The 27,057-nt window shown below is 52.8% G+C and overlaps 1 protein-coding gene across 2 annotated transcripts; it reads left to right on the top strand.

The window, feature by feature from the left end:
- The first annotated feature begins 8,383 nt into the window (after positions 1–8,383).
- Positions 8,384–18,826, top strand: ZDHHC22 (zinc finger DHHC-type palmitoyltransferase 22). 2 transcript variants are annotated; one of them, XM_032623326.1, is made up of 3 exons: positions 8,384–8,406; positions 10,415–10,954; positions 16,543–18,826. In XM_032623326.1, the coding sequence occupies exons 2-3, from the start codon at positions 10,429–10,431 to the stop codon at positions 16,806–16,808; spliced, it is 792 nt and encodes a 263-aa protein (XP_032479217.1). In that variant the 5' UTR covers positions 8,384–8,406; positions 10,415–10,428; the 3' UTR covers positions 16,809–18,826. The 2 variants fall into 2 exon arrangements, with proteins under 2 accessions (XP_032479217.1, XP_032479218.1); XM_032623327.1 differs by lacking the exon at positions 8,384–8,406 and having other exon boundaries at positions 10,189–10,954.
- The last annotated feature ends 8,231 nt before the right edge of the window (positions 18,827–27,057 follow it).

Here is a 27,057-nt window from a genome sequence, read left to right as displayed (position 1 = left end):
CTCACTGCAGCTAGAGAAAGCCCGCGCACAGCAACAAAGACCCAGTGCAGCCAAAAATAAATAAATTAATTTAAAAAAATAAAATAAAAGATTATTTTGTTTAGTGTTGCAAATGCTAGTGTCACAAACAATTCTACAAAGATTAGAACTACGATACAATCTAATCTCTATTATTCTGCTTCATATTATTTTAATGTTTTATTGTTGTTGCCTCAAAAAGTATCTTCTAAAAGTATTTGGCTGACATGCTTTCTCAATATTTGTATTAGCTATCCATGTTTCCTTCTATATTTAAACATTTGAAAGGCTTAATAATGATTTCTGTACCCAAAAAAAGGGACAGTGTTTATAATTATCATGAGTGATACAGCATTTTACTTTTGCAATAATAAATATACATTTATTCTTTAACTGGTAGAATTTCAACAAATAGAGCACAAAAGAAGATACTCATTACAAGTTACTTCTAGAAGGTGATCTACATTAGAAAGTGATTATCAGCGGTAGAGCCAAACGACATGCCATGTGTGTATAATGGAGATTATTTTGCTTCTTGGATGCGAAGGTTGTGTAACACAGTCATAGCTCATGGATCATACACAAGTCCAGGGAACCCAGAAATGATGCATTAGTCTGAACTTAGCTCTTCAGCCTTTCAAAGACCAAGGCTGAAGGTGAAGCTGAAGAGCATATTCTGACCAGATACCAAGGTCAAACGCAAATTGCCTCCCTGCTAAACTGTGTCCCTTCTGTGAGAGAGACATACAAATGGTCCATTGAAAATGATGTGGGAAATGTATTTATCAGCATGGAAGGACTGTTTTATTATTGCTGAATTTTAAACACTAGTTATAAAAGAGGATGAAGTGTGAGCCCAAATTTGTAATTAAGGAGGAAAAGTTTGAATAGATAGAGGATTGAAGGACACATATGAAATGTTAATGATGATTATCTCTGGGTTTAGTATTAAAGGATTTCTGCTTTGTGTTAATAAAAAGTTTTGTGTTTTCTTATAAAACATGTTACTCATATGATTTTTAAAAATAGAAAATATTTGGGCTTCCCTGGTGGCACAGTGGTTGAGAGTCCGCCTGCCGATGCAGGGGACACGGGTTCGTGCCCCGGTCCGGGAAGATCCCACATGCCGCGGAGCGGCTAGGCCCGTGAGCCATGGCCGCTGAGCCTGTGCTTCTGGAGCCTGTGCTCCGCAATGGGAGAGGCCACGACAGTGAGAGATCCACGTACCGCAAAAAAAAAAAAAAAAAAAAAAAAATCAAAATTCACCTTTTCTGTCTCTTCTTTCTGTTTCATCCAGGGCCAGATTTCAAGCTTGCTGAGCCGGCCAGATGGTCTGGGACACTGACCACAGCTGCCTGTAGTCCTTACTGTCCATGTTCATTTGAGGTCAAGGCTTTGACAGGCTGGAGCTGCCTCTCCTGGGCCTGTTTCTGTGAGGAGAGATGCCAAGAGCAAGGCAAAGGTCAGTGGGGGTGGGGGGAAGGGCAAGGGGTAGTAGCTCCATTTGACCAGTGAGGAACTGGGATCTCAGAGAGGCTGGAAGTGCCAGGAATATCTTGTGTCTGTCCTGAGACCTGGGGGATAAATAACTTGAATATGCCTAAACTTTTCCATAGTAGAAGAAAGCACTCCAAGGTGTCCCCCAAATTAATTTTACTTTTCCTTTTTATCAATACAACTCACAAATTTTAGCTGATTACCTAGCTCTCTGTAGCTAGGTGTGGCCATGTGACTAAGTTCTGGGTGATGAGAAGTAAGTGGATGTGCTGTGTGCAACTTCCAGGAAACATCCTTAAAGAGAGGGGTATGTCCTTTCTCCTTGTCCCCTTCTTGCTGGTTGGAATATGGATATGATGGCTGGGGCAGGAGCAGCCATTCTGGACCATCAGGCAACATGCTTGGGCTGATGGAGCAACAAAGTAGAAAGAGTCTGGGCAGATGAACATTGAGCCTCCATAGCAGCCCTGGACTGGCTCCTGTAAACTTCACTGATGTGACAGTGAAGGAAACTTCCATCTTAGTTTAAACCAGTGTTCTCTTGGGGTTTCTGTCATACGTCACAGAACCTAACCTTAATTAATTACCATAGCTACCTCTTACTTAATATTTCTGCCCCGGCCACTATTCTAAGTGCTTTACAAGTGTTACCTTGTTTAATCCATATAAAAATTCTATGAGGTGGGAACTATTATTAACCTTGTTTCGCAAATCAGGAACCTGAGACACAGAGAGGTTGATTAACTTGCTCAAGGTCACACAGGTGACTGATGGAACTGAAATCTGAGCCTAGATCATCTGGCGCCAGAGGCTGTCCTCTGCCTGCTCTTCCGGACCCTCTCCTTTGGCTCCTGGTCCCAGCTGACACTTCCATCCCCTACTGCAGACCTCTTTATGTTATCTCTAGTCCCCATTCCACCCCATTCCCTGTCTCCAGCAAAAAGCCCATTCTCTCTACACCTTGCTTCACTGAGAAAAGATTCTGGCTGGCTAACTCAGGCTAAAGCATAAGAGACCAGCATCAGCATGATATGTTCCCTCTCCATAAGAAAAGCAGGCTCTTTATTTCTATGTCAGTGTGAGGGTTTAAGTGTCAGAAACACAGAAGGAACCACACTGGGTGAGGCTTGGGCACTGGAATCAAGTAAAGTGAATTTTATACCTGCTGCCAGCAAGCTTTGCAATCTTGGCACATCTCATAACCACTCTGAGCCTCCATTTTCCCCCTCTACAAAATAGGTAGAATCAGACTTTCATTAGGCATGAGTGCTGTAAGGATTAAATGAAATAACCAGTGTGAAGGCTCCTGGCCCCCACCGGCCAGGCACAATAAGTATCAGTAAATATGAATCTTTATACAGTGGGATTCTGTTTATCTGTTGCTCCCTCTAGCTTATTTTTAAAGGTCAGACATTGAGATACAGTAACGTCCACCTTCTTGAAGGGTACAGATCTATAAGTTTTGACAAACATATAGTCATATAACTACCACCACAATCAAGGTATAGATTTCCACACCCAAATTGTTCCCTCCTTCGTCCCCAAGACTGTTTCTTACTCATTCTAACATTTATTGAGCACCCACTGTGTTCCAGGCTCTGTGCTGGGTCCAAGCTACAGAAGCAAAGCTGACAGGTAAGTCCCTTCCCTTGGAAGTTTATAGTTTATCAGATGGAAGGGGATAATAAACAAGAAAATAAACATACAAACAAACAGGATCATCAAAGAGGCAGTAGATGCTATGCAGCAAGCAGGATTATTTGGTAGTTAGTAGCTGGGGGATTATTTCAGTAGAAAAGGCAGGTGCTATCCTTGTCATTTAAAATTCACAACCAAAGCTGCAGGTTAGTTAAAATCCCCATTTAATGGGCAAGGTATTTGAGGCTCAAAGGAAGGAACTTCCTCAAGGTCACACAGCAAGTGAATGGGAAAACAAGGCTTCAGGCTCAAGCCAGCAGACACCAAAAGCTCACACCAAAAGCTCATGCTTTTTCCATCACATCACACCAGGCCCTGGGCCATCTCTGCCGGAGCAGCGGGGGTTCTGGGGTGTGAGGTCTGGGCAGCCTGCTGCTCTGTGGCCATAAGGGCATAGCCAAGAGCCCTATGACAGCCAAGCGCACTGCAGTGACCTCACTCTCCTGGTCTCCCCTCCCTCCTCCTCTAATTAAGGTGTCAACCTTCTGCCTCATACCCTCCCTTCTTGGACACCTGGCATTGCAGGGGTCTCCACGGAGACCGCTGACCTCCTCCAGTGCCTCCCGAGCTTCTCCATCCTGAAGACATAAACTGAGGTTGCGTCAGACAGGTGAATGTCCACTCTCTCAGCACCGCTTTCCTTTCCTCCCTCCTTTTCCTTCTTCTCCCCTCTGCCTTCTACCTCCTTCTTCTTTTCCCTCCCTCTTTCTCTCTCCCTCTGCCTCCTGCATGCTTTGAGACGAAAGGGCCAATTAATCTTGCTGCCACTACCTCTGTCCGCTAAGCTGTGTACCGGTCCACGGGAATAGGCATTCCTACCACGCCTGCCTGAGCAGTCCCTGAAAACCATGGCTAATTGGTGAAAGATCGCATTCGTTTTCCCATAGCCTGAACACGTCAAAGGAGGCTCTGCCAAAGCCAAGGCAAGGTTGCCACCCGGATGCATCAATCACTAGGGAGACCGCTGAGGTTACCTGTCACTCAGAGGGTGACATTCACACCTGCATGTGGTCTTGGATGATGAACATCACTGGCTGCAATCACATTCACACTCTCCAGCCCCACAAAGAGCAGAGCGTTAGCACTTGACTGATGTGCTACAGGCCCACTTTATTCGTGCAATTTTACCCAAATATCTTATGTAAAGAGATATTATGCAGATCTCTTATTCTAAGGGAGCATGTTTTGTACCTGCATCCTTCATTCATCTTCCAGAAAAGTTAACTATCAATGAGACTTTTACACGTTAAGCCACAGTTTAAATCGAACATAGGCAAGGCTTGCAAATTAATGTGCAGCAAATCTCTGAACCTCAGTTTCCTCATAAGGAAAATGGGTTTAATAATTTTTCCCCAGCTAGCTTACAGGGCTGTTGAGAGGCTTGTGGAATAAAATTTTAATTTTGTAGATGTACTTTGTAAACTGCAAAGCAGTATATTACATCAAAGTAATGTTACTGTTAAAGTGAAGATACAGTTGGCCAAGTAAATTGTCACCTCCAAATAGAAATCCTGTGATAATCCAATTTTCATGTATTCGGCTGGCTAAGACGAAGATTACACTTGTATGTTTTTTGAATCCAGGCAGGCAGGGATGGCATCTCACTAAACTTTCTGAGACTTGGGGAGCATTTTGTGGTTGCCTCTGGCTATGACTTGGTATTGACAGTAAAGAGCATCCTGTCTGAGGATGTCTATTAAAATCTTAATTTCAGGGCACCAGGCAAAGCCTTCAATCAGGGCAGGATCTTCAAGTGAACATCTCCTGCCATCGCCTAGCTGCCTGCACCTGCCCTTCAGGGAGAATGGGAGCCATTAAAGGAAACTGAACATTGGAAAAAAAAAAAAAAGGTAACCGTGAGACCCCAGTCTATCTTCACCCTGATCAATCTGAAATAAGAGCATGAGAATGAAGGAAACCCACCCCCACTGCCTCCTTAGGTGTGGCTCTTGCATCTTGGAATGTTCTCTGTCCCAGACACTTGGGGAGTTGTAGGGCCAGACAGACATGTGTAGGGCTCCCCACCCGAGGGAGAAGCTGCTTACTGCACAGAGTTCTTCTCTTTGTACACAATATTTTGAAGCAAAGTGGAATGATCGCCACTGGGAAGGGAATTCATTTTATTCAGATAACCTCAGGAAATAGCAAGATTTGTGGTACATACTTCTGGGAAAGTGCTCACAAGCAATCAGATGCCTGTCTGTGTTCCTGACCCCTTGGGATCGCCTGCAGGTACAGTCATAGCTTGACTATGAGAACATATGATAAGGGCGATGGAGAGTGTGGCTTATAAATCATTTTCTGGCACTGTTTGTGGAGGATGAGGCTGTAGTTGGGGTGGGTGGTGGCGGGATGCAAGATCCATGGGAAATGTGTCCTCAGCAGACATTTCAAAGACCTTGGAATGTAGCTTTTCCTCTCAGATAAAGACCAGTATCAATTCATCATCGATACACTTTTACGCAGTGTCCCTTTACTCAGTGTCCCATCATCACGTTAGGCGATATGGAGGAGACCCCCAAATATTTCCAACATAGACCGGGAGCTCTCATTTTAGTTAGAAAGATAAGGCGTTCTTGCGGATAAAGATAAGAGCCCAGAAGAGAGACAGGAGGAGGAAGAAGCTAACACTGTCCAGTCTCCTGCTGGGACTGAGGCACTCATGTTATCCCATTTGATCATCAGCAACACCACAAGGTAACATCTTCATCCCGTTTTGCGGATGAGAATACTGACATCAGAGAGGTTTGGTGACTTGCTCCAGGTGCCACAGCTGGTTAGTGGCAATAAAGTGTCCATTCTTAGTCTGCTGAATTCTGGTGGGGCCAGAATTGAATGGAAGTTTTCAAATTGCCTTCTATATTGATTTTGTCAGAGATAATCACCAATTTTAGGAAAACAAAATAACATTTGGCTGTGCTTCCCCTTACTCCGTTCACTTAGGAGCGGGGTGCCGAGGAACTACTAGCTCTAGATCTGAAGCTTTAATGTCCTTTTCTGTTGACAAACCATATTTCTAAATAAATCATTGTTTTTGTCCGTTTGTGTTTCCAAGGCCAGATCTCTGCCTCTTTCCTGGCTGAATACTCCCTTCCCGCACCAACATCTTCCCACGTGCCTTTTAAAGCTTCTCCTTTCTCTCTCTCTCCTTCTCTACCCTCACACACACAGAGAAATCCAGATGCACACCTTCCCACCACACACCCATATGCAAAATAAAATTAGAAATACCCCCCAACTCTCAAGGTATTTAGGGAATGGAGATCTTCAATCAATAGAGCCAAATGCTCCATTTCCTCCCTGTCTCCTCCAGACAGCTATGATTTTGACACCAAGAAGCTCTAAAGGAAAAAAAAGCCACCTGTGCTTTCCTCTATCTGCCCTGTGGCCACTGGATCTCACAGGGCTGCCAGATTCTCAGAGCCAACACCTGGCAAGCTGTTCTTTTGTTTGTACGTAAAATCCTTTCAGAACATGAAAATGTTTCCTGGTCCCCTCTTTTTTTGGTTTTTGTTTTTTTTTTTGCGGTACGCGGGCCTCTCACTGTTGTGGCCTCTCCCGTTGCGGAGCACAGGCTCCGGACGCGCAGGCTCAGCGGCCATGGCTCACGGGCCCAGCTGCTCCGCGGCATGTGGGATCTTCCCAGACCGGGGCACGAACCCGCGTCCCCTGCATCGGCAGGCGGACTCTCAACCACTGCGCCACCAGGGAAGCCCCCCTCTTTTATTTTGATGCACACTGTCGAAATCCAGAGAAAACAGTATGTGATGTTTCAAAAATACAGGCTGAGCTGATAAGCATATTGTCCTCGTTTTAAGGGATTGTTCTTGTTTTAATCAACCCGTTGAGGAAGCAATAAATAATCATTTATTTATGACGTTTGCCTTCACCCAGAGGAGTGGAACAGGGCAGGTAGGTGAGCTCCGACAGCCCAAGAAACCGAGGTAGTGGCGGTGTCAATATTCCTGCAGTGGTTCAAAGCTGTCTCTGCTCCCTCCAACCTCCATTTGACACACACTGGCCAACTGTCCCCACCCTCTTGGTACCCACCTCAGACTAGTGGGATCAGAAAAAGAAAGGAAATGAGAACAGGGAGATGAGGGCGGGACTCCAGACAGAAGCTCCTGGTTCAAGCTGTTCAAGCTCTGTGTCTGGATGAACCACTCAGTTGTCCTCCCTTCTCCCAGATCAGAGCTCCCCCTGGGTCTCAGGGTGATGCTGCGTTGTGTAGAGGCTGAGAGCAGCCTCCGTTAGTTCAAATCCAGGCTCTGTCACTTACCCACTCTGTGTCCTTGGGCATGTGACTTAGCTTCTCTCTGCATCAGTCTCCTCATCCATACAAGGGGATCATGGAGCTTCTGCTGAGAGGATTAATAAAGCTGCCTTAGGCTAAAGGCTTATTAGCACAGTGCCTGGTCCATAGTAAGGACCCAATAAATAAGAGTCAATGGTTATAAAATAATGCTCAAATAGCGCTCACCATAGGTAGGCCCTGTTTAAGGGCTTTACATAAATTGTTGTCATAGAACCCTCACATCTCTGTTTTACAGATGGGGAAACTGGAATCTGAAGATCACACAGTAGTGAATGATGGATATTCAGACCCGGGCAGACAGGCTCCAGAGTCGGGGCTCTCAGCACTTCCGTGCACAATGACTTTGATCTTTACGGGTGTTGCCCCTGGCAAGCTGAACTCCTAAAGCCCCAGGTTTTCCTCGGTCCGAGAATGGAGAGCAACGGAGGGCTGTTAGCCACAGTGGGGAGGGAAGGAGCAGAGGATGGTTAGAGCATCACATCAGGGTGGAATCCAGAGCTCCCAGCTGGAACCAGTGGCTGAAGTCAGGTGGGGAGCCCCAGCCCGCTCCTGAGGAGTGAGGGGAGGAAGGGGGGCAAGTCCCCGAGGCTGAGAGGGGTGGCCAGAGCACCGCCCCTAGGAGGGGAGGGAGGGGTGGCCGGCTGGGGGCGGGGGTGCCCAGCTGCCATCCCCGCCGTCTCCTGGCCCCCACTCGCCGGCGCCCCAGTGGGAGGACGGCAGCTGCCCGCTCCCTCCTCCCCACACCCCCGCTACCTGCCCAGTCCCCGAAGCGAAGCGTGAGGAGGCTGCGAGCCAGCGGGGCCGAGCCCACAACTTTGCAGCCTCGGGGAGGGCGAGAGCCGGCGTGCAGGGCTCCTCTTGTCCGCGACCAGAGCTTGGTGAGTTCATTTCCCCACTGCTCTGCGGCGGTGCGGCGGCGGCAGACGCGCGGGGGGCGGCTTCCCGGGCGTCCGGGAGGCGGTGGCCGAGAAGCCGGCGGTCGCCCGCGCTGCCTGCCTCGCTAGGGCTCCGGCTGTGCCGCCCGCCGCCGCGGGCGCGGCCGGCGCCAGTGCTAAACGGCCACCGGGCCGCCCCGGCGGTCTCCGATGTCCCTTCTCCCGCACAGGGCCGGGGCTGCAGTGCGGCCGCCCGCCGTGCGCCCCTCACTCTCCCAGCCCGTCCCTCGCCTTCCAGGCGCCGCCGCGCATCTGGAGGCTGCTCCCGCGGCCCCCCTGGCGACCAGCGTGGGGAAGACACTCGCTTCGCCGGATCCCGGGCCGCGGGCTCTCTAGGGTGGTCAGCGCCCCCGCAGCCCCCGGGAGCCCCCAGCGACCACCCCCTGGCGTGCCCTGCGCTGAGCCCCTGCGGCGGAGAGAGACCCGCGGTCCCCACGGCTGGCGCGAGTCTCCTGGGGCACTGGCACCTGCAAAGGGGACTCCAAGGTGATCAGTCACCCAGTGGGGACGGGACAGCCTGGACGGAGGCCTAGTGGCATTCGCCCGTCCTGGGTGCAGCAGCCTTCCCAGAACTTTTCTCGCGCCTCGGGCTCGCCTGCTCCTTAGCCCCTGGAAAAGTTCTCGCGGGCGCCCGGAATCCTATTTTTCAGTGGCTTCCGAAGCCGGGCAGGAACCGGGGCTGTGGGGCGGGGTGGAATAAATTTGTGGTAGGGCTGCGCTCAGCGGCGGGGGTCGATCCCCTGGAAACCTGGCCAAGCATCCACGCCTGCGCCCAGGGAGAGCTTGTTGGCATCGAAGGGGTTTCAGCGCCATCGGGGTTGTTTGGGTTTCTCGCTCCAGGAGGGCGGGAGGAAAGCGCGGAGCGGGGGGCGATTTTAATTTCGTCGCCTCAAATGAAAACGCTCTTTGCCAAGAAATAGCTAGGGCAGCCAGCTTCGGAGAGATGGGCTGACCGGAAACGGCTGACACAGGTATTCCTGCTGCGCCCCCCATCCCACCCATCGCCTTAAGTGCTTGTGGGAATGTATCCATTGTTGTCATTGATTTTTTTCTAAAAAGCCAGGTGGCAGCGGCTGCGTGTGTGTACACACAGATACACACATACACAAACACAGATACCGAGGCACACACAAATTACACATACAAAATCACACACAAGGAGCACCCCCCGCACACACACACACACACACACACACACACACACACACACAGAGGCAAGCACACATACCCCCAAAGCTCTTTGCGGTATGGGTAAGGTCCCCGAGTATTGCCCAATATGGGCGGGGGGTGGCACGGAGAAAGGGGAGGTGAAACAGTACTTCCAGTAGGTCATTTCTATCTGCCCCCACCCCAGATCTTCTGCTTTCTCCTCCTAGGGGGTCTGAAGGAGGAATTCCAAACCTGGGCACGTCTCCACTGCCATAAAAAAGCAGAGCCCTAGGGGCTTCCCTGGTGGCGCAGTGGTTGAGAGTCCGCCTGCCAATGCAGGGGACGCCGGTTCGTGCCCCGGTGCGGGAGGATCCCACATGCCGCGGAGCGGCTGCGCCCGAGGCCGCGGCAGTGAGAGGCACGCGTACCGCCAAAAAAAAAGGAAAAAGAAAAAAAAAAAAAGCAGAGCCCTAGGCAGCCCCCCGCCCCCGTCCGCCGCTCCTCCACCCCCAGCCACCTCCTACGGACTGAGAACAAGTCCCCACCTCATCCTCCTTGTACCTGACCCCCGGGCCGTCAAGGCGCCGAGGTGCCTCAAAAACGGAGGAGGTGGGCACCAGAAGGTAGGGCTTGGCTCCCAGAGGCTGTCACGATCTCGGGGTCTCACACCTGCTTGGTCACAGGTTAGGGAACCGAGGGACATGGATTTGAGTGGAGCAGGACGGACAGATAGCGCTGGGGAGAGCCCTAGGGAGCCCTCCGGACGCTGCAGTGAGTCTTCCTCTCCCCCTGAGCCCCTTAGGAATGTAATCGAGGATGCTGGCCCTGAGGCTGCTCAACGTGGTGGCCCCCGCCTACTTCCTGTGCATCTCCCTGGTGACCTTCGTGCTGCAGCTCTTCCTCTTCCTGCCTAGTATGCGTGAGGACCCCTCTGCCGCACGGTTCTTCTCACCTGCGCTGCTCCACGGGGCATTCTTCCTGTTCCTCTCAACCAACGCCCTGGGTAATTACGTCCTGGTCATCCAGAACTCCCCAGACGACCTGGACGCCTGCCAGGGGACCGCAGCCAGGAGGGCCCTGTGCCCTCCGCCCAGCGCCCACTTCTGCCGAGTGTGCGCCAGAGTCACCCTGAGGCACGACCATCACTGTTTCTTCACCGGCAACTGCATCGGGAGCAGGAACATGCGCAACTTCATCCTGTTCTGCCTGTACACCTCCCTGGCCTGCCTCTACTCCATGGTGGCCGGCGTGGCCTACATCTCCGCAGTCCTTTCCATCTCCTTCGCCCACCCCCTGGCCTTCCTCACGCTCCTTCCCACCTCCATCAGCCAGTTCTTCTCCGGTGAGTGGGCCTTGGCAGGCAGGTTGGGCCCTATGCAAAGACCTTCTACCTCAACCCCAAGTTTGCCAGGTTTAGCAAATACAGGATGCCCAATTAAATTGTAATTTCAGATAAACAATGCATAACTATTTAATATAAGTATTTCCTGAATATTGCAGTGGACATACTTACACTAAAGTTTTTTAGTTATCTGTTTGAAATTCAGACTAACTGGGCAGGGCTTCCCTGGTGGCGCAGTGGTTGAGGGTGTGCCTGCTGATGCAGGGGACACGGGTTCGTGCCCCGGTCCGGGAAGATCCCACATGCCGCGGAGCGGCTGGGCCCGTGAGCCATGGCCGCTGAGCCTGAGCGTCCGGAGCCTGTGCTCCGCAACGGGAGAGGCCACAACGGTGAGAGGCCCGCGTACCGCAAAAACAAAAACAAAAACAAAAACAAAACAGACTAACTGGGCATGCTGTATGTCAGCTGGCAACCTCCCTCCCCACATCCATCCTCATTCATCTTCTCCTCGGTGCTCGCCACTGTCCATTTGCTCATAGAATTGTGGCAAACCAGGCAATACACCTGCCCTGTGCCAGGAGGGGCTGATTGCTGGCCATCCCTCCGTGCAGCCTGCGAGGTACCCGCATGCTATGTCCTTCCTCTGCCTGGACCCCAATCCTGCTCACACCTTCCTCCGAGGACTTTGCCCTCCAAAGGTCTCGCTGATCAACCACAGTAAGGTTGACCAGGGTTCTGGGCCAGTCCCAGCAGAAGGCTAACCCTCGCCCTCCTACCCACTATATTTGACCCCCCTCCAGGTTGTTCTCCAGTCTGCAGATGGCTCAGAGCAAGGAGCATCCTGGTTGGAGATGCAGCCATATTTAATGGCTCCATCTTCACACCACAGAGCCATGGGACTGGCGTGGGATCTGACCCTCCAGGAGGCTCTTACACTTGCAGGAGCCAGGCCTGTAGACCTTCACACTGGGGCTCAGCTATGCCCCCTGGTGAGGACTGTGCTTTATATAGCATACCCCAAGGAGAGTGGGGTACCAGGCCCAGAGGGACCTGGCTCCTGGTGGCATGAACCAGGCCTTGACACCGGTCAGGAAACACCTTACCTGGCCATGAAATTTGCCCCTACCTCATTTCCTTCACTCCACCTACCCCGGCCTTTGACTCTGACTGACCTGCCTCTTACAATTAGTAGCACGCACATATGGACACGTAGCTGTGCGTGTGTGATGTCATCTCCATTTCTCATGAAGAAACTGAGGCTCAGATGGGGTTAAATGGCTTCCCAGGATCTTACTACTTCCGAGCAGCAGCCTCTGGCCTGCCTCCCAGGTCTTTAGACAACGCGCGGCAGCAGAGGGAATACAGCATGTTTCATACCCCCTTGGCCTTTCAGGGACAAAAAAGACAGAGTGTAGCTTCTTCCACTGAGAACCCCAAATTGTCTTGATATGCCTGGGCTGGACATTCATAAAATTCGGCCCCACTCTGGGGGAAGCCATCGTTTTGGTCTTTGTTGGGGCCTCAGCCCAGTCCTCTGCAGGTGTAAAACTTTGTGCCATTTGGCAGTGGGAACACAGAGGCCCTGGAAGAAGGACCCAGCTATGCGGGTTGCCTTGAGGGCTGGTGGTTGAGCTGGACCCAGAACTCAGAGCTCTCCGACCTTCTGGATCCTGGCGCCAGCATAGGAGGCTGCTGGGACTGAAATAGCCAGGACGAGGGAGGGAAAGTGGGCGGGCTAGGCGGTAGAGTGTGAGCACAGGCAGGTGGAGAGATGAGGAGAGCCAGAGAGGCTGATTACACTTTCTTTTCCAAGTAGTTTCATCACATAAAAATGGATGCTTCCAAAGAGAGGATCTTGAAATGGTTTGATTTAAGCTGGGCTTGAGGCCTGTCCATATGTGCTAGGTTTGGGTGGGAGACAGGAAAGTAAAGAAGAGGAACCTCTTGCTTTGATCTGATGGGGAACAGAGCCAGTCAGTGCCTATCCTGGGGCCCAGATCGCTATTCTAGCAGAAAAATGAGTCCCACTATCTTTTACCTCCTCACCAGACCTACTAGGAAAAGGAGGACAAGACTTCTTTTTCTTTTTATTATTTGGCTGCATTGGGTCTTAGCCGCGGCACGCAGGATCTTCATTGTCGCGTGCGGGATCTTTTGTTGCGGTTCATGGGCTCTTCGCCGCGGCATGCGAGCTTCTCTCTAGTTGTGGTGCTTGGGCTCCAGGGCGCGCGGGCTCCGTAGTGGCGGTGCGGGGGCTCTCTAGTTGTCCCGCGGGCCCTAGAGTGCACGGGCTTAGTTGCCCCATGGCATGTGGGATCTTAGTTCCCCGACCAGGGATTAAACCCACATCCCCTGCACTGGAAGGCAGATTCCTAACCACTGGACCACCAGGGAAGTCCCGAGGCCATGATTTCTAATCTCCAACTCTCCCATCTCATCCTCCTCCTTTGCTGGCCTTTCATCTTTCCCCTTGGCAGCCCTTCTCTCGCCTGCCCTGACACACACCTCACCTGTTCAGCTTCTCCCTTCCTGTCCCTTCTCCCTCTCTTCTCGACCCAAATGGTTGAGGGCATTGCCCTCTCATCTGCTCCAGAGGCCAGGTGGACAGGAGGGTGTAAAAAGGGACAAGTCGTTTGCTAGGTTGAGCCGTCCCCAACTGTGGTACTGCCCCTAAGGCAGATCTGCCACCAGAGCATGGGATGGCCGTGTGTGGGCCCCGTGAGCCAGAAGTGGGGGGGGGGGCGTCTTCTGGTGGCTGTACCCACATGCCCTCCGTTGATGCCAGAGAGGAAGGAGACTGGCCAGTTAGATTTTAGAAGCTGTTCTTTCTTTTGGCTTCGTGGGACCAGTACAGGTTGTGTCACTTCTCTGAGCCTCACTCTTCTCATCTGGGAAATGGAGATGACACCATCCGACCTGTGTCATGGCATTTGGAAAGGTACGCCAGTGTGGTGGGTGCCAGAAAGTCCAGTAGAAGGGAAAAGGGGTTAATATGTGTTGAGCAAATATTATGTGCTAACCCCTGTGCAGGTCTCATTTCATCCAATCCTCAGGACAAGTTTGTGAGGTAGGTATTATTATATCATTTTTAAAAACTCAGCAACCAAAGGCTTAACAAGGTTAAGTTGCTTTGAAAGCACACAGCTAGTATGAGTCCAACCCAAGCTTTGGACTCAGAGCTGCTAGCCTCCAGAGCCCACATTCTTCCCACAATACTGCCTCTCTGAAGTTGCTTCTTGATGAATGAGCCACTTTGGGAGGGAGAGAGCTTCTTATCCCAGGATGTATATTAAAGATGCTGGGTGATGATCTGTCAAAGGTGCTATAGGTGCTTGGTGGAAAGCCAGGGTGGAGTGATTGGATGGTGTGACCCTTCAGGCCCATTAGGAATATTCTGTGATTTTCTAAAAGAAGCAGAACTATTATTAAATAGTTCAGAGGAGCTGAGGCAGCCAGGCTAGGCAGCTTCAAACACTTTAAGAGAAAGCATGTCCCCAGATTAGCCTTTTGTAGCTGCTGCAAGGGGCCGGGGAAAGGCCACAAGGTCTTTTCTTCATGCCTTGATTTAGCGCCAGAAAAAAGAGACTGTGGAAAACAGCTTCCATCAGCCCAGGCTTGTCCCTGAGGCTGAGGTGCAAGGCAGGCTTGCGCTCGACAGCTCTGATGTTTGCACATCCCAGCTTGAACGCCATCTTTGCCTGTAGCATTCCTGCACCCCAGAGGGCACCATGGTTCCAGGATCCTTCATCCTGCACATGGCTGCCTGAGCTAACCTATGCTGACAAGGAAGAAGTAGGTCAGAGGCATGGCACAGCCCAAGGTGAGCCCTGTACCGTTGCTGCCCCCTGCCCCCCGTGCAAGCCAGCTGGACTGAGTTTTCCGTCCCCTGGGCAGCAGGACTTTATTTGTCCCCAAGTTTGCAAAGAGAAACCTGCTATCAAGGCTCCTAGGGCTGAGGGCAAGAGGGGGATGCTAATGAGCAAACCTGAATCATATCCACATCCTCCTGGCCACTGAGTCCACCGTTGCTCAGATTGGAAAAGAGTTTTTTTTTAATTTATTTATTTGGTTGCACTGGGTCTTAGTTGCGACAGACGGGCTCCTTAGTTGAGGCTCACAGGCTGCTTAATTGTGGCATGCGAACTCTTAGTTGTGGCATGCAGGTGGGATCTCGTTCCCTGACCAGGGATCGAACCTGGGCCCCCTGCATAGGGAGCGTGAAGTCTTAACCACTGTGCCACCAGGGAAGTCCCTGGAAAAGTTTTAAAAGCCCAGCCCTCAGGGGTCTGGGAATGGAAACGTGGGGAGATGAGAAGAGGTCCATGGGCACCACGGGAAGCTGGAGAAGGGAGGAATAGGGTTGAGATTTGCAGAGGTTGAATAGGTTGTAAGGTAGGGTCTCTGGCAGGTACCCGCATCTCACTGGAGGAAGTGATGGTGAGCTTGCCCTGCTGGAGAGAGGGGCTGAGGAGGGCTTTTGAGTTCTCTCCTGGGCCCACTTCCCTGGCTGCTGGGCAGGTCAAGGCTGCTAAAGTTGTAGCCCAGCCAGATCTCCAAGCCCTGGAAAGGAGAAGGAGAAAGCGTGATGGTCTTAAGAGTTAAGCTTGAGCCCCTTTTGGAGGTGGTCTCCTTATCTGTGAAGGATGCCCAGCAGGGAGTGCTGCGCTGAGTGTGAACCAGAATGCTGGCCGCTGCGCACACAATTTCTCTGAATCGTGTAACCCTATGGAGTCGTGGTTGTTATACCCATTTTACATTATGAGCAAACTGCAGCCAGAGAAGTTAAGAAACTTGTGCAAAACCACAGAGCTGGGAGATTCAAACTTAGCACAGACCGGCCACCCCCGCTCGGAGGAAGAGCGGGGCATCTCTTACTCAGGGATGTTTAAACCAGTCATGGAGAGTGCTGGTTTAGAGGGGTTTAGGGAAGGTCCAGCTCAAGGCAGGGACCTAGGCTGATGACCTTGGGGGCCTCTTCCAGCCTTAGCAAAGCTCTGACAGGATGCCTGTGGCTGAAAGTCCCAGTGGCCATACTGTCCTCTTTTTAACATTGATGACTGAATTATCCTCTGCACTGCCTTGAAGCTCGTGATTTATTCTTCTTGATGACTAGGCCCTGTTCTCCATCATGCTGTCACTTTCCCGAGTCCTCCCAGCCAGTGCTCTCAGCTCCGAGGAGAAGGCACTGCAGTCTAGACAGCTGCCCAGGCACCAGCTCCCTGCTCCAGGGTCCTCAGCTCACTCCTCTCTCCTCCTGAAAAACAACCCTTCTCCCTGTTTCTAGCCCCAAAAGAGAAGGCAGAGAGAGAGAGAGAGAGAGAGATGGTATCACTGACCCTGAGGAAACGCTAGCATCTAGGCACTGCCCATAGAAGCGTCTCCCACGTCCCCAGTTCTCCTCTCTCGCCTCAGGAGCCATCAGCAGTAAGAAGAAGTCAGGACAACTTGTTCCTCTCCCTCGCTGCCGAGCTGAGATGTAGCTTCAATCTCATTAATCTCCCTCCCTAGCGGAAAGCGCCTGCTTGGATGGCAGTTCGGGGCGTGGCCTGGGGGTAAAGCGATTCTGTTGTTTTCCCGCCCCCCTGCAGGCGCTGTCCTTGGTCCTGAAATGTTCGTCATCCTCATGCTCTACCTCTGGTTTGCCGTCGGCCTGGCCTGCGCTGGCTTCTGCTGCCATCAGCTGCTGTTGATCCTCCGGGGGCAGACCCGCCACCAGGTGCGGAAGGGGGTGGCAGTGAAGGCCCGGCCTTGGCGCAAGAACTTACAGGAGGTCTTCGGAAAGAGGTGGCTCCTGGGCCTACTGGTTCCCATGTTCAATGTTGGGAGTGAGAGCTGCAAGCAGCGGGACAAGTAGCAGGCACTCCCATCATTCCTCTGTGTGTGTGTGTTGACTCCTCGTGAACATAAGACCACAGCACCCTGTCTCCACCCATGGCCCACTACAACTTTGGGCTGGTAAGGCCCTAGCATCCACCCCTGGTCTGTAACATACAGAGAACAGCGTTGGCTGGTGGATCATGACAAGGAGGGAAAATGGCCACCGAGGCGTTGCTAGGTTCCCCATGAGCCAGCCTGGTGGCTGCTAATCGTTCAGAGCTTCTCTTTTGTTTCTTCTCCCTTGGGGTGCCTGCTTTTCCCCTCTGCCTGGTTCACCCACGCTCCACCAAGCCTCATGTCATCACTGCTATCTGCTAGAGCTTTTCCTCTCAGCCCCATGTCAGGAGTAGGGAGGGGATTCTTGCTGCTGGTATGAAGCTCCCCAGGACCTGGAGTCTGGCAAAAGGTTTAAAATTACCACGTGTGAGAGGCAGCCAAGTCAGCTCTGCCAGCTGCTAGTGAGGTTGGGAAAGGAGGGGTGTGTGTCCTCATCCCCTCTGTGGAATTGTGAACAATGGGAGGAAGAAAGAACTCAGCAGCTTGCGGCCCAGCCCTCAAGTTGCTGGGAGACAGCAGCCAATGGCCTGGGATTTCTAGCTGCTGTCCCCTGTCCACCCCGCCCCAGCTGGCTACCAGTGCAATCCAGGACCTGGCTGGATGCTTCCTTTCCCTGGCACTCTTCCAGCCTCTGGGTCTTTGCTAGATGCTGGGAAGGCAGGGAAGAAGAGAGAAGGAAAGGGAGATACTGATAAGTGAGAGTGGTATGTGATTGCACAACCATATAGAAGGGGGGGCATGTGATCGTGTGTGTGTGTGTGTGTGTGTGTGTGAGAGAGAGAGAGAAGTGGTGAGGAATGTTGTTATGAAAATAGAGAAAGAATGGGAAGAGAGAGGGTCATACAGAGATTGGGCACTGGGATATTTGGGGGCTGAGAATGAAAGGGGCAAATGGGTTCATTTCTGAAGGACATTCTAGCAGCTAAAGCTGTTCAGTGTTTGAATAGTTGCCTGGGAGGGTAATGAGTGCCTCACAACTGGAGGTATTCCGGAAGGGACTAGGCAGTCATCTGGCAGGCATGCTGTGGAAAGAATTTCTGCACAGGGTCAGGGAAAGGAAGCTCCTTTCCCACTCCAAGATGCCAGTGTCTTCTTCATGATTGCCGGGTCCAGAGGCAAGAGCTGCAGAGATGCCTGTGAATTATTTGCTTTCGTGGAGGATGGGGCGGGCACGGAGTAGTCTGAAAATCACGATGCAGACTTTCAGGACCCTACCCGACCACCAGGGAGATGGGACTACTAGGTATTAATGCTAGTTGAGGGGGTTGGCCTTTGAGGACAGGGAGATGGGGTAGTGTCAGGGGCAGGTCGGGGCAGTGGTGGGGAGAGCAAAGCTGGAAAATCATGGTCAACTCTGAGGAGTGAGATCGGGAGAGTTGAGGCTCAGGAACGGGGAGACCGGAATATAGGGGTGCAATTGGGAGACCAGCCCTGACTAGCTCTGGATGAGGGCACTGCTCTGCATTCTGGGACCCAGAAGACCAGACCCCTGGGGCATATGAGGGAGTGGGGACAACACAAGCGCCCCCTCCTGACCGGGTCCCAAGGCCATTCTGCCATCCAGTCTGCTGGAGCCCACACTCTGCCGTGTCCAGCTGGTGGCCACAGTGACCCCAACCGTTGCCACACGACACTGCACAGCACCTCGAGTTCTCGAGCGGAGCTTGGGAGGACTTTATCGTGGTTCTGCCTTCATGGCCCCTAGAGGACTAATGTAGTAATGCTGCCACCTGCTCATAGTCCTCCCTCTTCTATTATTCATTCATTCATCCTACATGTATTTACTGAGCACCAACTATGTGCCAAGTCTCCACCAGGCACTGGCATACAGTGGTGAAGCATCCTGTCGCTGCACCCATGTCCCCACCCCCTGCAAAATAGTCACTCTGCCATCTTGCTGGGCAGCAGGATGGGTCACTTGGAGGGGAAGGGTGTGGCGGAGAGGGTTGAAGGGGAGCCCAGGCTTCCTGGATGGAGGGGTCATTGGGGCGGGGGGGGCATCCTCACCCTCAGTTCTGACCATATTGAATCAGTGGGGGTGGAAGGCGAGAAGGGAAAGGGCCTGGCTCACTCCTGACCCCAAAGCTCAGGCTTGGAAGCCAGCCCTGCCCTGCTCGGTCTCCTGGAGGCTCAGCAGTGTGAGGGAGCAAAAGGGATATGTGCAGGGAGTCATCTCCTGGCTGACTGGTCAGTGGGGGTGATAGTGGGGAGGTTGCCAGGTGTAGGACTTGAGAAATATTTGTACACATGGCCCTATACCGTCGATGAAGAACATCAATAAAATATGTGGTTTTAAATTGGACTTGTTGTGATTGTTTTGGCACTGGGGTTGGTAGCAGGGCTGGCAAGGCTGGAGTACACCGACACGGTCATACTAGCTGCTAAAATATTTAAGGTAAGTATTAAAAATGCTTCCGTTCCAGTAGGTAAATAACCAGTGTCCAGACTCCCTGAGTAATCCGTCCCTGTTGCTCCTTCCCCGGGATCCCGGGCTCACCTCGAATCCAGCGATGAAAAGGGCAGCGCTTGGCAGCTGCGCGGGGCCCCCAGGATCCTGCTCCAGCCCTTCAGCCAGTGTCCACTGTGAGTGGTCAGGATTGTGCCATGTGGTTGGTAAAAGTGCGGGTATCAACCCTGGCTGGTAGCAGGTCTGCGTGCTGGGACCTGTGGACCCACAGGCACCAGGGATGGAATGTCCCACCTGGGAACTTGCCTCCGCCTCCCTCTCGCAATCCCCCCCTCCCACTCCTTCCCATCACAGTTGGGGAGTGAGTGAAGAGGGGAGTCCGCCTGGTCCTCCATCTCAGCCAGAGCTGACCACCACCGAGGATCAGGCAGGGCCCCCTCCTCTTGGCACCTATAATACGTGGACACTTTGGCAGCTGGGAGGGTGTTGAGCCCTGCAGGGAGGGAGTGGTCCCTGAGCAGGGGAATGGGCATAGCCTCTGATGCATCCAAAGATGTGCAGGCCTGGACTGATGGAAGACACAGCTGCAAAGTGCTCGTTCTACTCGGGCTGTTGAAGAACCTTCAGCCAAGGTCAGTGTTGTATATGGGTCGGCATTCCCTGAACACACACCAAGGGGCAACCAGCAAGGCAGTCCCGAGATATGCTGGGGCCAGCGGGAAGGGATGAATGGAGCTGCAGCTAACCCTCAGCACATTCTAGAGTGTGAGCTATCCATACTCCACAGGGCAGACACACCTGCCTTGTTCACACTGTACCCTGGATGCCTGGCAGGGACCAGGCACGTAGTAGGTGCTCAATGATTGCACAGATCCGTGCTCATTCACTCACCGCGTACCTCTTCTTCCCCTGATGTGCCCAGCACTGGGCAGTGCACACAGTGGGGCTGGAAGACAAATGAGACAGCTCTGTTCTCCAGGGGTTCACATCCTGGGAGAGGTTCCTGGGAGTGCTCAAAGGATGAAGAGAGCACATCCAGAGGTAGGGAGCAAGGAGCTTCCATTTGGGCAGAGCCTGGAAGGAGGGATGAGATCTCTGCAGGTGGAGAGGGATGGAGAGGGCTGTCCAGGTGGAGGGAACAGGCCTGGAGCCTTGGAATGATCGTGGAACAGTTAGGATAGGGGACATCACAGTGAGGCAGAGGGAGTTAAGGCTAAGAGTTGGGACCTGAGCAGAGGGGCCTTGAATGCCAAGCTAAGAGATCTGGAATAAATTTGACCGGTAATAGGGAACCATTGAAGGTTTTGAGCAAGGGAATTACCTGATTAGAGCTAGAGTTCAGAAAATGGAGCCTTGGCAGGTAGACTGGAAGTGGGAGGGACCAGATAAGAGGCATTTGCTATGATCTGCGTATGATGTAACCAGGGTCTGGGGGGAATAGTGGCTGTAGGCTGGTAAGGAAGGGAAGATATCAGAGGCACTTCACAGACATGGAGCTTGACTGGAGGGGCACTGGTGAAAGGATCCAAGGTGATCCTGAAGGTTGAGGTGGGGTGATCAGTGTGACCTCAAAGGACAGGCCATCAGGAGCACTGGAATTGGGAGGAGAGCATGACCCTGGGCAGGGTTCAGGGCCCCTGAAGTGCTCGCCACTGTCATTGGCCCATTAGTTGGCAGTTGATGGTGTCACTCTTAATAACCACTCTGCAACCCTGAGTGGAGGAAGGGGTTCAGAGCTTTTTTACGCACAAGTCTCTGGCTCCCAAAGCCGGGGGGTGGGGAACCATCTGCCTGTGGCAATAGAGGTCATAGGTCCTCTGGTCTCCACACCCAGTGGCAGACACAGGGAGATACTGGGCTCCCCAGCGCTCGGGAACCAAAGGAGCTTTGGGGAAACGATGTACTTGAGGAGACCTAAACCACATCCCCCTCCACTATAATGAGGGGCTCAGTCCTTCGGTCCTGGCAGCCATCTTTCAGCCAGTCTCCTCCACTAAGAGCATGGTTGTCCCTGTCACTCCAGTGCCCTGGCTCCTCTCTGTACCCTGTGCCCTCCAACTGGCCTCATTGTTCCCCCTCACGTCCCTCCAGCCCTGCTTCTGGGCATGCACTCAGGGATGCTTGGGAAGCAGCCCCTCCTGCTGGGGAGAAAAGGGGGTGATGGGCAGAGAGCAAGGATGCCTGACTCCTGTCTTATCCCAGGTACCTTAGAGATGAGGCAGAACCTTGGACCTGCTTAGCAGCCAGGCGAGCCTGCTGGTGGGGCAGGCGGTGTCTGGGGTAGCTCAGCTGCTCTCGGTGTTGGCCTCTGCCTCTGCCCTATTCCTCTCTCTCTGGGTCGTGCTGGCCCAGCTTCTCCATTCATGCCTCAAACATTCATTGATGCTGACTCGATGCCAGGCATGGTGCCAAAAAGCAGGAAGGCAAAGATGAATGAGACCCATTGCCTGACCTGGGGGAGCTCACAGGGAAGAGGACCAATCACAGACGGTCCTGTGGTATGACAGCGCTGATGGAAGGAGGAGGACAGGGTGCTAGGGAAGCCTGGAGGAGAGCACTCACTCAGCCGTGGGTAGGCTGGAAGACTTCCCAGAGGAGGTGACATCTGGGTCACAGAGGATGAATAGGAGTTGGCTAGGCAGAAAAGCAAGGCTGTGGGTGGAAGTGGGGATGGGAAGGACTATCCAGGGGCAGGGATGCCAGTTGATTTCTGGGGATTTCAAGTCTCCATTTAGGAGTGATAGGAGCACAAGTATACAACCACAGTCAGAGAAGATTTTAGTCCTGAGGGCGCGCTCCGCCTGTCGCCTCCCTCTGGCCACTTCTTACAAACCCTTGGCTCATCCTAGGTCAAAGGTGTCCTGCTTGGGTGCATCAGGCACAAACTTATGTCTAGATCAGCAGGGTCCTCCAGGTTGGAGACCAAAGGCAGGGGGTCATGTTTATTGCCCAGAGTTTCAGCCTGAAGCTGCTGGAAAACTCAGTTGGGACCATCGGAGATCCCTGGACCTCACCCTGGGCCCAAAGAGGGGCCTCTGGAAGCTCCCCGTCACTCTTTCCTTCCCACCCAGACTCAGCAAATGGGGTTGGAAGGAAACTGTTTCTGCCAAGGTGGCCTCCAGGAGCTAGAGTAGAATTGAAAAGCTGAAAACCCTGAAATGTAGGGATGACCTGCGTGACGTACAATCTCCTGAGTTGACTGGCAAGGTCCACATCCCCCTTGTGGCCCTCTGCCCCCTCGTGGGTGACCCCACACCCCACAACTACATGCCTCTTCCATCAGCCTAGGCCTCTCCCAGCCCCACTACATCCCACAGGGCCTCTCCTCAACTAGTCCAGCCCTGGGGGAATCTTCCCCTACACCTGGCAGCTCTAACTTCCTCCCTCCTTGTGGATTTCGTCTCCCAACTCTACTGTGAACCTTAAAGGGCGGGAATGGAGACGATGAAGTGCCCTGGTTTCCCCCATTCCTAGTGTAGAGTGCAGTCACTGACGCTACTGTCGCAGTAATTCGACAGTGAGTGAGAATGACCAGCACTTACTGAACATCCTCTGCGTGGCAGGCCCTTGTCGTACACACACCTTACCTGCGCTATTTATTCCTCACAGCGACCCCTTGAGGTATGATTTATTACTACCCCTATTTTCCAGATAAAGAAACTGAGGCCCAGAGAGGTTATATAACTTGCCCAAAGCCTTGTTGCAGAGCTGGGATTCAAACCCAGGCTGCCTGTTCCTGAATCTATCCTTTTAACCCAGACACTAGATTGTCTTTCGACGTGGACTGTTGTAGACATCCAATAAATTCCCTGCTGGAAAGTAACAAGGAGTCGCATTTTTATTCACCAATTCATTGACTGACTGATTCAGCCAACACATTTATTGAGCACCTACTATGTGACAGGCCCTGGTGGGAACAGAGAGAGGAACAAGGCTCAGCCTCTCTCTTCACAGAGCAGACAGTCAGCGGCTTAAGGTGACTGTGCAGGTGAAAACAGGCTGATTTCAGGAACTATGGGGTGTATCTGGTTCCTCCCAGACTGATGATGATGGTGAGTTGCCCTGGATGAAGCAGCTTCTACCAGAGGCTGACTGTGCGGGTCTGAGGACAGTCCAGGCTGGGCCCCATCCTCTAGGACTCAGGGACAATGCCTAGCCAGGGGGAAAGGCCTCAGTTATTTCCAGGCAGTTACTCCCAGGCAGTATCAGGGCACCTGCAGGTGGGGACCAGACACTGCCAGAAGGCTGAGCACAGCCGGGCACCTCTCACACCCCCTCCCACAGAGACCAGAGCGGGGGAGGCACCAAAGACCCTAAGATGGAGTGGGCCCTGAGGAGGAAGAGACACAGCCGCCAAAGCTCATCTACAACCTATGCGAAAAGAGAAGCCTCCGGAGGGGCCAAAGGGATAGCTGGCGAAGCGAGATCACATGTTAACGCCCTCCCCACTGAAGGCAGCCTTAGCCAGAAGATAGCAGGCAGGGAGCAGGGCACTGACCTGAAACTGAGCCGAGAGCAGCTGAGAGCCAGCGTTGGGAGGCTTCCAGAGGGGAGGCAGTCCTGTGTGTGGGCTCCTTCCCAGAGTCCCTGTCCCCAAATGCCCCCTTCTGGCCTCCTTGTGATGCCTGAAATCCCCACCACCAGTATCTCCTTAAAGACAGCACACACCCCCCCAGGCACAACGCCTCCTTTCAAATTCTGGATCCGCTGGAGCTGCCTTCTTTTCCTGCCTGATAGAGAGCTGAGAGTCGGGCCACATGAGGCCTGAATAGGGAATTGTAGATAGAGAGGAGGGGAGAGTGGCGTCCAAGACATGGGGAGATCTGAGGGGAAGGGGGGCCCTGCATGAGCGGTGGGAGGGGTGCCAGCCTGGGAACCTTCTCCACAGCATGGGCAGAACTGGGCCTTGGATGGGCAGGCATGGGGGTGGGGCTCACATGTCCCCTAAGCAGTAAGTGGCATCTTGGAAAGATCACCACACGGTGAGTCCGAAGTGCCCAGTGGTTCCGGTCACTGCCATGCTCGGACATCGGACTCACTCTTTTCTTTTTTATAGTTAAATATGCAATATTAATTATCCATCTCCTCTACTTTCCACTTTGGTAATGATTACTTTTTCTATGTCCTTGAGTCTGTTTCTGTTTTGTAAATAAGTTCATTTGTATCATTTTTTTAAGATTCCACGTATAAGTGATATCATAGGGTATTTGTCTTTCTCTGTCTGACTTACTTCGCTCAGTATGATAAACTCTGGGTCCATCTATGTTGCTGCAAATGGCATTATTTCCTTCTTTTTTATGGCTGAGTAATATTCCATAGCATATATGTGCCACATCTTCTTTATCTGTTCATCTGTCGATGGACACTTAAGTTGTTTCCATGTCTTGGCTATTGTAAATAGTGCTGCTATGAACACTGGGGTGAATGTATGTTTCTGAATTAGAGTTTTCACCGTTTCCAGATTAGATGCCTAGGAGTGGAATTGCTTAAACTTTAGTTTTTTAAGGGACTTCCATACTGTTTTTGGCTGCACCAATTTCCATTCCCACCAACAGTGTAGGAGGCTTCTCTTTTCTCCACACCCTCTTTGGACTCACTCTTAAGACTTATCAAGAAGTGGACATTCTCGGCCCTCAGTGGGGCACACTGAATGAACCCCCCCAAAGGGGCAAGCACAGCTCTCCCTTGCTGCAGACTCCACCCCTCCCCACTGTGCAACACACAGGGCCCCTGGAGCCTTCTGAGTTCGTGACCCCTGAGAGGCTAAGCTTCAGGAGAGCTGGGTTCTAGTCCCGTCTGTGCCTTAGATAAGCTGTGAGACCTTCCACAAGCCACTGGGCTCAGTGTGGCAAACCTCTGCCTAGCGTGTTGTGCACTGGACGGTGGGGGGAAAGGCAGGAAGAGTGCTTAGGGGAAAAAGCAGTGAGGAGTACGATTTCAGAGGTGGGAAGAAAGGGGAGGTGAAATGCAATGAACTGGATTTTGATGGATTCCAAGCCAGCAGAGGTCAGCAGCAGCAGGAAAAGGGCTGTTCCTGCTTTTAATCAGACTTGTAAGGACTGCTCACATGGTCCAGGTGGAAAGAGCCCTGAGAGACCCGAGGAGGGAGCCGAGCAGGCGGCCAGTAGAGCGAGCGGCGAGGCCCATCCACCTGAGCGCGCCTGGCTCCCTCGCACGTGCTGGATAATTAATAAACAGAGGAACAGGGGAGGGGGACGACGGCTCGCCGGAGAAAGGATTTAATTAGCAACGCCTTCAGGAGAGAAAATTAACTTACAGGAAACAGTGGTGGGACTCCGAGGAACACGAAACCCCTAAACCGATTCCGCGTACCCGACCCCTGCGCGGGCCCGGGCCGCAATTCCACAGCCGGGACCCCACCCCGTGGGACCAGGGCCGCGTGGGGCGGGGTCTCAGCCGGCTTGGCTGCGCTTCCCCGTCGCCCTTGGCATGCCTGGGACTCGCCAGGGCCCGCTGCTGTGGCTCGGCTCCGCCGTAAGGGGGCGCCCGCGCTCCGCAGGCCAAGGTGGGGCGCAGGAGAGGACCTCGGGCTAATCAAGCCCCGGTCTGGAGGGGCTGCTCTGTGTCTTGCCTCGAGGAACCACAAAGAGCTTCAACGGGCCAAGGGCGAGATCTAGGCCCAGACTCATGCTGCTTCTAGTGGTCTGATTCATCTACTCGTCAGAAAAGTGGGAAGAACCAGCCTGATCCAGAGAAATGACGCCAGGCAGTGCGAGGACAGGGCAGCCTTGTCCACACCCCGGCTCCTCCCCCGTGCATCACCTCCTGCGAGGTTCTTGGCGTTCACGACCTCGCTCTCATCCCTGCCACCTCTCCGCAGGCACCACTGTGGCCTGGTGTCCCTCTACCCCACTCCCCCTCCTCCCCACAACATGGTAGTATTTTACTAGTATAAACAATAGCAACCATTCTTGAACTCACGCTAGATCCAAGCCTTCTGGTGAGTACTTGGCCTAGGGGAAATCACTGAATCATGACCACAGCCCAGATCTGCAGAAGAGGAAACTGGAGCTCAGAGAGGCCAAGGAAGTCACCCATGAACACACAGCTGTTAAGTGATAACGCAGACATCATACCCCATTGGTCTCTAAGCACTAGTCCAGCAGGGGAGCACCCTTTTTGATCCCCAGTCCCTAGTACGGAGCTTCTCTCATATTAGGCACTCAGTAAGGATTTGTTGAACGAATGGCCGGTGTCTCGTTGTTTGTCAGAGGGTGCGCTAACGGCTGAGAGGCTGTGAGGCTGAGATGAGATGGCATGTGTGAGTACCTGGCACTGCACTTGGACCACTGTGAGCGTCTAGTAAAAGCTGGTGCCGGTGCTTGACAGGGTGCAGGAATCACCCGGGAACCTGGTAAAAATGCAGATTCACAATCAGCTAGTCCTCAGATTCTGCATTTCTAACAAGCTCCAGGGGATGGCGATGCCACCGATCCCACTGCACAGTGCAGGGCTAGTCCCTTCTCCTCGGCCCCAGCCCCAAACCCAAGCCCACGAAGGGGAGCCACTGCAGGAGTTCCCAGTTTTGTCTGTACATTCGCAGTCCTCTGAGGAGCTTTCATTACTGATGGGGATAGGGAAGGGGAGGTCCTTCCTCCCAGAGAATCTGACAGGATGGGTCTGGGGTGTGGCCTTGGGCATCGGGATTTTCAAGGGCTTCCACTATGCAGCCAAGGCTAGACCCGCTGCCCTGGAGGTGCCTGCAGAGGGCAGTAACGTGAGCAAGAGGGTCTGAAGAAGT

Source organism: Phocoena sinus, chromosome 2, assembly GCF_008692025.1.
Source record: "Phocoena sinus isolate mPhoSin1 chromosome 2, mPhoSin1.pri, whole genome shotgun sequence".
Classification (NCBI taxonomy): domain Eukaryota; kingdom Metazoa; phylum Chordata; class Mammalia; order Artiodactyla; family Phocoenidae; genus Phocoena; species Phocoena sinus.
The sequence above is the reverse complement of the archived record's forward strand: the minus strand, read 5'-3'. Positions and strand labels throughout refer to the sequence as shown.

Excerpts from the sequence above, each read along its gene's own strand:
- ZDHHC22 (XM_032623326.1), top strand. The coding sequence starts at position 10,429 with ATGCTGGCCCTGAGGCTGCTCAACGTGGTGGCCCCCGCCTACTTCCTG. Across the intron at positions 10,955-16,542 it reads CATCAGCCAGTTCTTCTCCG|GCGCTGTCCTTGGTCCTGAA; the intron begins GTGAGTGGGCCT and ends GCCCCCCTGCAG.